General features: G+C 33.5%; 1 protein-coding gene across 1 annotated transcript; it reads left to right on the top strand.

The window, feature by feature from the left end:
- Positions 1-796: 796 nt before the first annotated feature.
- On the top strand, positions 797-3,878 carry LOC106778564 (probable terpene synthase 2). The gene is made up of 7 exons (XM_014666532.2): positions 797-1,043; positions 1,326-1,599; positions 1,723-2,095; positions 2,387-2,605; positions 2,735-2,876; positions 2,955-3,200; positions 3,311-3,878. The coding sequence occupies exons 1-7, from the start codon at positions 915-917 to the stop codon at positions 3,617-3,619; spliced, it is 1,692 nt and encodes a 563-aa protein (XP_014522018.1). The 5' UTR covers positions 797-914; the 3' UTR covers positions 3,620-3,878.
- The last annotated feature ends 6,239 nt before the right edge of the window (positions 3,879-10,117 follow it).

The raw sequence follows: 10,117 nt of genomic DNA on the forward strand, positions 1-10,117 counted from the left end.
CAAGTATTTTAAAACCCGTAGTTACCCCCCGTGGATATCCGCGGATACCCGCAAATATTTAATAAATATATATTTTATTAAATTATTAAAATAAAATGTAAGTAGAATTACAAAAAATATATAAAATATAATATAAATTAAATTAAATATATATTAAAATTCAATTTTAGTTAAATTTAACTTTGTAAAATATAAATTAATATTAATTTTAATTAAATTTAACTTCATAAAATATAAATTAAGTTTTTATTTTTACTCGCACTCGACCCGTTTATAAGTAAGTATTAAAATATCCGCTACCCGCAGATTGCGAGCAGTAAATATCCACGGATATCAACTATCCGTTACGAATTTTATATGTGGATATCTGCGAGTGCGGATTTTTTTGCACTCGCTAGTCCTTACCCTTAAATTGGATTAACATAGTTGAATTTAGGGATCACGAAGTTAGGGTTCATCATCTTTAATTGATTTTTAATTCATGATTTTAATATGGGATTTAATGCTTAATTAACTTTTATTCTTTTACTTTCAAACTCTGATTTATTTTAAAAAAATTGAGCCCACTTTACAATTTTTTAATTGTATTAATTGGAAAAGGTTGAGGAGTAAGTTTCTTATTTTAATAGCAAGTTGGTATTAATTTGTTCCATTATCGTTCCAGAGTCATATTCAAATCCATGTGCCATTCACAGACATAGATCTGTCTCCGAGGCTCGAAAGTACCGATATATTCTAACCTAGAACCAATATATTTATAGTTCTAACCTATAGAGTACCAATAATATATGTATATATAGTCCCCGACTAGGAACAAACCATCGTCCATTGACATTGCACATAAAAACACCTTAGTTTTTCTTTGGCAATTTAGCTACATATAAGAAGAAACATCTCAATAACAGATTATTAGGATGTCTCTTGCACCTTCCTTACCAGTTGCTTCGATCCAACATGCAGTACCTCATATCATACGACCTTCTGTAAATTTTCCTCCAAACATTTGGGGTGATTTTTTCCTTCAATATCATTCAGAATCATTGGTAATATACTTATATTTTATTTTATATATGCAATTTCTTACTACACTCCTTCACATAGTTCCTTTAATTTTATTCAAAAATATTTGAAACATATTAGTATACTAGGTGAGTGTAATACCAATACGTATGTATGTTTTCCCTTTTGAAGATAAGGTGCGTCCAATTCAATGTAAAGTAGTTTGGTAGAAATTAATAACTTCTACAATTGTCTCTGTTGGTGTTGTTACAAATGTAAAATTTTCAAAACTTTATTAAATGCCTTGTAATGCAACTTATTTGTAGGAAGTCAATACGAAGGAACTTGCTCAAAAGCTGAAGGAGGAAGTGAAAATGATGTTCCAATCATCAATCAGAGATATCAAATACAAACTAAACCTGATTGATTCACTTCAACGTTTCAGTTTACCCCATCTTTTCCAACAAGAAATTAACAATCTATTGGAACAAATTCACCACAGTTTTATAGAAGATAACACCATCATTGAAGATAACAATTATCACTCTCTTGCTCTACTCTTTCGTTTGTTTAGACAACAGGGATATCGAATTTCATCAGGTACGTGTATACTTTTTCTTTACTATTTACATGTGAAAATCGCAATCTATATGTATACTGATATATATCCGTCAAAGTTCAAAATCAATTAACTGTCTATTATGTATTCAACTAAATGAGCAGATATATTTAAGAAACTCAAAAATGAGGAAGGAAACTTCAATGAAACACTGGGAAATGATATTGAAGGGCTGTGTAGCTTGTATGAAGCTGCACAAATGAGAACTCATGGAGATGATATACTGGAAGAAATATGTGACTTCTCAAAGACTCAACTTAGATCCTTGGTCACCCAACTGGAACCATCTCTTGTAGGACAAGTCAATCATTGCTTAAACCATCCTCTTAATAAGAGTGTGCCTAGGTTTGAGGCAAAGTATCACATGTCTGTCTATGAACAACATTGTTCCCATGATGAAACTCTGTTGAAATTCGCAAAAGTAAAATTCAATATTCTTCAAAGAATGCATCAAAAAGAAATTGGCACTATCACCAAGTAAGTCTTTCTTTACCTTCAAATGGTCTCAAAAGTAACCATGTATTCATATATTCATATCCAAATATACCAATAAAATATAAATTTTAGATAACTTTTACAGGATATATAGTCTAACATATCAAATACAAATAAATTAAACAATCTCGTCTTAAATGACTGATGCAATTAATAAGGTTGTATCAATAATCTTTAAGTACATAAAGAATGAGTTTGTTTAACCATATGTTTATTTGGACTTTAAGATGATTTGGATGTTTAAATTTTTAAGGTGTTATTTATTTATTGAAGGTGGTGGAAAAAGTCAAACTTTGAGCAAAAGGTTCCCCACGCTAGAAACAGAATTGTTGAGTGTTATCTTTGGTTGTTGGCGATGTCATACCTCCCTGAATATAGTAGTGGAAGAATATTTGCAGGAAAATTGGCAGCTATTATTGTTCTTCTAGATGATACTTATGACGCTTATGGCACTGTTGAGGAACTTCAACTTTTTACAGAAGCATTTCAGAGGTTGATGTGTTTTACAAATTATAGATTATATAGTCAATAATGAGAAAAAGACTTCATAGCAATGAGATTGGTTTAAGGTTCATCACATTTTTTAATTTTTTATAATAATTTTTTGTTTTTAAATTCCAGATGGGATATCAGACTCACTGAATCCCTTCCACGGTCCATGAAAGTAATATTTGAAGCAATTCTAGAACTGTGTGAAGAGATAGAAGAGCTGACAACTGAAAGTGGAAACTCAAACTTTGTTGTGCCACATTTCAAACAAGCTGTATGCTTATTCCAATTTTGCTTATACTTCTTTTCAATGTTAACTTTATCTCATCAGTGTATTTGTTGTTACATGCAGGTTTCCAACTTAGTAAAATGCTACTTGGTTGAAGCTAAATGGTGTAATGAAGGATACATTCCAACTTATGATGAATATAAAATCAATGGAATGTTTACTTCTTGTTGTCCCATTTTCGCTACAACGTTTATTGGCCTTGCAGACTTTGCAACAAAAGATGTATTGGATTGGATTTTGAGTAATCCAGATATACTTAGAGCTGCATCAGTTATTGCCAGAGTCTTAGATGACATGGCCTCACATAGGGTACCAATTCATTTCTAATTGAAAAATGTTGAAGATTCATTTGTCTTAATTATTTATTCTCTATTATTATGTTCCTAATTGAACATTTGGATTTGTTTTGAGTAATATAGTTTGAACAAGAAAGATTACATGTTGCATCAGCTGTGGAATGTTGCATGAAGCAATATAGCATTTCAGAAGCAGAGGCTTATAACTTGATTCACAAAGATGTTGAAGATTGTTGGAAGGTTATAAATGAAGAGTGCCTCAAATCAAATGATATCCCAATGATTGCACTTGATTGTATAGCTAATTATGCACGCATGGCTGAGCTTTCGTATGAAGGTCACAAGGATAAATTCACAAATGCAGAATTACTAAAAGATTATGTCTCTTCACTTCTTGTGGATTCCTTTTGCCTCGATCAAACCGTGATATGAGAAACTATTCCAAATCTAAATGAGAGATTTTATTACCTTTAAAGCTATGTATTACCAAGCATAAATAAGAGTCAAATGTGGGTATGAAAGTGGATTCGTCCTACATGAAAGCCTCAACGTGTGAGTTCTGATGAAGAACGTTGTCTGTTGTAATAATGTTTGTGTGTTGTCCTTTGCTTAATTTTCAATAATGCTTAACTATCTTAGTTTTGTATAAAATGGATTATTATGAATGATATTTTGTTGTTCATATATGTTAGTATTGTATTATTGGAAAAGGTCCTTTTTAATAACATATTTTTAACAATTTTCTGACAAGGAAATAGTTACTCAAATGATAATTAATTTAGCGTCCATCTTGTTAATATAAATACTACTGATTAAGCAGATATTAATCTGTCATCAAGTTTTTAACGGGAGTGATTTAGTGTTGTACTGTACTTTAATATTCATTTACCTTAATTTTGACTATTAATGTTTTAAAAAATATTTTACAACAATTGAGTTTTTTCTTGGCCTTAGATTGAAGTACGGAAAATACGACTAAATTAATAATTAATAATGAATAACAATTGAAAGAAATATGTGGATGTAGAATATTTACGTAAAAAAATGTAAAAGAAAAAAAAAAGTTATCGAAAATTAATGAGAAATAGGCTCATGCAAATCACGACATTTTATTCTGTCTAAATTTAAATTTCTGAACGAACTTTTATTAATATTAAGGTAAAGAGGTACATGAACTTATCAGAGCTGAATAATATCAGCATTGACTAATGATAATTTATAAATATATAAAAAATTAGATTAATATGAATTAGATTGACATTAATTCACATATATTAAAAATAAATAAAAATTAAGACGAACGCTAAACATCACTACTTCATATTAAAATCAGGAACCTTCATCAAAACAAAAGCTATATGGATCATCATCTCCACGTTAGATTTCATCAACATGACACGTATTAGAGATCTCCTCAGTTTTTGCATAGAAGCCCTTGAAAAGATAATCGCTTTCTTCTTAAACTTTAATAAAAAATAATAGATTTTCGTTATAAAAAAATATTATAGAATATTGAATTTATTCTTTGCTTAATGCATATATCCTTGAAAAAAAAAAGTAGCTCTTCGTCCCAAGACGTTGCTTCTCTGTTCCGCAGAAGATAAACATGTAAAAAATAAAATAAATAATAACATCATTCTTGATTTTATTTCTTAATTCGATCTGGCAGTGCTCAAAGCTCGCCTAGCATTTGTTTTCTTTCATTTTATTATATTTTATTATATTTTATTATACTTTAGAGATTTAGAAGAGATGCCTTTTGCATCAGTCTTATCAATGGTGATTCTACCACATCCGTTGTTCCACACTCATGTTGTCTAAATATTGGAAAGGATCCTATATATTCACAAACTATATTTTAACAACTTTTTACAATGTTATCGGTGTCTCATTCGTCTATTTGGAATAAAATTAAAATATGAAAATGTGATGTGGAAAAGGTCATAGGATTAAGAGATTATTTATTCTAAAACTATTCTGTGTATTTGATCTCTTCATTTTTTTCATATTTTTCGATTTTTGTTCTCTCTCTTTATTATGATTTTTTTTCCTTATTTAGTTCTCTCTCTATTTTTGTCCTCTCTCGAACCTTTGGTGAATCTCATGATTTGTGAGGGACGAATCCAAAACTTCAACCTTTGGTGAAGGTCCTCTTTTGCGAGGAACGAACCCAAAGTCCGCTCTCCTCAATTTGGTCCTCCATTTCGTTCTCTCTCATATTCTTCATTGTACGCAATGGTATTCTTTGGTGACCATGGTGGTTTGGGCAAGGTAAATGAGTTTATCCATTTTCTTCATTGCATTTTGGGTTTGGCATTGGGTTTTCGCTATTGTGTTTATTTTATTTTTTTTTTCGTTTTTGGGATTTGGCCTTTTCTTATTTAGTCTCTTTGGTGCAGTTGTGCGTTTGTCATTCCTTTTTAACAAAGTATGTTTGTGCTTTGAAGAGAAGAATAAAAGGAGAAACATACAAAGTACGCCTCATGTAGAATCTGACATGAACATTGTCTTTGTAAGTGCGGGAGGCATGTATAGCAACCAACCCAGTGTGTAGAGGTTTGCGAGAGTTGGATTGCGAAAGCATTACAAGAGCAAGGCACTTAGAACCCCATACATAGGAAATAGAGTGAAACACGAGTGATTTGTGTATTCAATTGTTATAGAAAGGGTTACAAAATTGTACATAGATGAAGAAATAAGTTTATAGTGTCCGGTTTTTTTAATGAAATAAAACATGAAACTTTGCTTCAGTTGGTTATTGTTAATGTTAATTGAAATTTTAATGTCTTTGTTATTGTCATTGTTAAATGTTTTGTTGTTTGGAATGTGGATAAACAAAGTGGCCAATGCGATTGAGTACCATTCATGAATAATGATATCCCTAATTTTCACTGCATCTATGGCATGCGTAACCTATTTTGTCTCTTGTAATCGATTACAATGAGTCTGTAAACGATTACACAAACAAAATTCTGGTATTTTTACAAAAAACCTGTGCTGTAGGAGCCACCTGTGGGCACACAGGTAGCCAAATACATTTTACGTTATTTTTTCAATATTTCTTAAGTGGATGAGAGTTCTTTTCAGTGTTTAAGTGTGAGTAGAGGGAGGAATGAGGTTTGGGTAGTCCATGGTGGACGAAAGACCCAATGTTGGTGTCAAGACCAAATTGGTTCAAGTCCTAAAACAGGTAGGGCATTTTGTGCCTTGTAATCAATTACAAAGGCCTTGTAAACGATTACACGAACAAAAATTTGGTTTTGTACAAAAACCTGTGCTGTAAGAGCCAACTGTGGGCACACAAGTAGCCAAAGACATTTTACGTTATTTTTTAGTAGTTCTTTAGTGGATGAGATTTGTTTTTAGTGTTTAAGTGTGAGTAGAGGGAGGAAAATGAGGTTTGGGCAGTCCATGGTGAAGGAAAGACCCAATGTTGGTCTCAAGACCAAGTTGGTTCAAGTCTTGAAACAAGTGCAGGTCATTTTGTGCCTTGTAATCGATTACAGGGTCCTTGTTAACGATTACACGAACAAAAATCTGGTTTTGTACAAAAACTTGTGTTGAGATTGTTGATAAGGGAACCACTGGTTTAGCTAACCATAATCTCACAGTGTTCTTGTCACTCTGGTTTTTGATGGTAACAACACACTATTAATAACACAAGTTTTGTTATGGGTTAGATGTTCTATTCCTTATTGTGAATATCTTATTGAACATGTTTTGTTATGGGTTAGATGTTCTATTCCCTTGATTTTGTAGGTTTTTGGAATGAATTGAAAGAAAGGTTGAAGTATTAAATGGTTGAAGTGCAGAAAAGTCAAACAAAATGCAGAAAAGTTAACCGGTCAACCAAAAAAAGTCAACTAGTCAACCTGAGTGCTGAAAAGTCAACTAGAATGCAGAAAAAGTCAACAGAACGCGTTTTGGGCCAATTTGTGCGATTTTTATGATTTGTTTGGGCTTGCACCTCTTTTCTGTTATTTTTATGTCCTATTTAAAGGCCAAGACATCTTAGGGTTTGTATCTTTTGATGGCTTAGTGATGAAGGTTGAAAAACAGTTATTTTCATATGTCAATTTGGACCAAATTACACCTTTTACTACTCGGAATGAGCTTAGAATCAAGCAAAACTCAATAAATGAGTCTGGAGAGAGTCAAAAGTTGTTTTTCGCGATTTTATGCTTGTTTTGCATTGTTTTGTAGCTAATTTGAGAAAAGTAAGAATGGAGTTAAAGATACAGGTCGTTGCCTCAAGAAAAGAGCAGAAAAATGAAGTTTTGAAGAGTCAATGTACCGCCCAGCGGCAATGATAAAGGTTTTTGGAATGATTTGAAAGAATGGTTGAATTATAAAATGGTTGGAGTGCAGAAAAGTCAAAAGTCAACCAGTCAACCATAAAAGTCAACCAGTCAAACAGAAAAGTCAATCAGTCAACCAGTTGACCAAAATGCTGAAAAATTGACCAGAGCGCAGTTTTCTGACACGCTCCTCACCTATAAATACCCCTACTACGAGTTTAGAGTCATTCTTTTGACAAGGGAGAACGGCCAGACCTAATTTTGCTCTCTGGAGAGGATCTCTTGGATGCTTAGGCTCCTTTTCATCTTTTCTAGGGTTTNCTCTTCCATTATTCTTCCATTTTTCATCTAGTTTCACCATGTCTATGGTGAAGTAAACCCTATTGTTGTTGGGGGAAACAATGTAATCTTTTGATACTCTCTTTTATTGAAACTTTGCGATTTATGCGGTGGTGACCATATTAATGGTCAATGTGCTTTTCCGGAAGAGATGCAGCAGGACGTGAATTACATGGGGGCCCAATTTCAGTACACGAAGGGAAATTTCAACCAAGGTAATTCTAACCAAGGTTGGAAAAATCATTCAAGTATTGGGCAAAGCCAGAAGACTTCTTCTGGACAAGGCAGTAACTTCCGGCAGCAACCTTCTCCCTTATGGCAGCAAGTAAGCAGCTTGACTGAGACAGTTAGAGAATTAACTAACAGGTTTGATCAATTTTTGAAAGTTTATGAGTCTCAACAAGCGAGTGATCAAGCAACATTTAGATCACTAGAGACACAGATAGGACAACTGTCTAAGAGGGTTGAAACCATAGAGAAACATCAATTTCGGGCTAATACTGATGCTAACCCAAAAGATGAGTGCAAAGGTGTTACAAAAGGAGGAAAAAGGAAGCTGAAGGAGGAAACAATTGAGATCGAAAGCAGTGAGGATGAAGAGGAGGAAAGGATTAATACTGAGCATAAGAAAGGCGAAGAGAAGAAAGCAAAAAGAGAAAAGGAGAAGGAAGATATTAAAGAATCACTCTGCAAGATTCTCAATGAGGCACCCATTAATCCTAGAACATTTTCACAAACTTCTGAATGTGATGAGAAAATCAAGTACTATCTGGGGAAGTTACTTGATCTGGGCTATGAAGAAAATCAGGAGCAGTGGGTGAAACCCCGGAAGAAGAACCATCCACAGAAACTAGAGGATTCAGGAGCTTTGACCCTTCCTTGCGTTATCAATGATGTTGATTTAGGATAGGCTTTGATTGATTCAAGATCAAGCATTAATTTGATGCCTCTCAGTGATTTCAAGAAGATAAAAGGGGTAAAATTAAAGCCTACCAAAGTGGTCTTGACAATGGCGGATGGGTCTATGAAGAAACCTATTGCAATGGTGGAAAATGCGATTGTGTGGATTGATGAGTTGGAATTTTTTATTGACTTCATAGTTGTAGATATGATCAATGAAGGAAAATATTCATTAATCCTAGGAAGGCCGTTCATGCGAACTTCTAAGATGGTTATATGTATCCATGATGGAGGAATAAAGTTAAAGGATTATGATCGAGTGTTGCTTTATGGCTCTAAAGAAACTGTACAGAGGGCAGTTAGGAAAGTCAAGTATAAAAGAGCCAAAAGTGAAGCTGCAAAGGAAGAAAAATACACAGGTATTAATTTTCATTACGATTGTAATGTTTTGCAGATTCATGAGAAAGGGACAGTGTGAAAGAAGGAATCAACCTCTTCAGAGGAGACATCATTCTTGCGGGGCTTTTCAGTGCGATTCAAAAACAAGAAGTGGATTGTCAACAGGAAGTTGAGAGATGACGGAATGGTGGAGATTAGAAGACCATATTCAACCGTGGTCAAGAAGGTGGACCGAAGAAAAGTGAGCCGGTGGGACGATGAAGATCCCAACGTGAAGAAGAAGAGTTGAACTTTTTGGAAATCAATTTTTGTAATTTTAAGAACAATTTTCTTTTTTGGTCTTTTGTTTTATCTTCGTTGGAACATGTACTTTTTGAATTTTCTGAACAATTTTTGGGTAGCATCTACTGAGGGATGCTAAATTTTTGGTATCCACTGAAGGATATCCAGACGGTACACCTACTGATGGGTGGTGGAAGGAAGTGCACTTACTGACAAGTGCCAACCAGGTTTGGGTCAGGCTCGTGACGTTAAACAAGCGCTACTAGGAGGCAACCTAGAATTTTTTTCTTTTACTCTTTGCAATTTAAATTCTTAGAATAGGTTGAATTTTAATCTTGGTATGTATTCTTGGCTTTAGCACTTGCTCTGAAAATGTTTGACTAACTCATGTGCATGATGGATCTATTTGATGATTATTTGATGAGGATGACAATTGAGTTGCAATGCATGCTGATATCCAGGAAATAGATGTGTAATGAATTAATGATTGTGGTCATGATGCTAGACAGAATGCATGAGTGAATTTTGTGTGAGAAAGCATGTGTGTGAGATTTTGAGCTCCAGAGTTTTTTATTGTTGTATGCATTGTTCACAGGAAAATATGGATGATATTGCCTTAATCTTGATGATTGATTGAATTGCATGTGAATGTCATATGATCAAGGCCATTTTTGAAAACCCTTCTCTAGCCAAATTTTCACCCAAAGAGCTT

This window comes from Vigna radiata, unplaced genomic scaffold, assembly GCF_000741045.1.
Source record: "Vigna radiata var. radiata cultivar VC1973A unplaced genomic scaffold, Vradiata_ver6 scaffold_23, whole genome shotgun sequence".
Classification (NCBI taxonomy): Eukaryota; Viridiplantae; Streptophyta; class Magnoliopsida; order Fabales; family Fabaceae; genus Vigna; species Vigna radiata.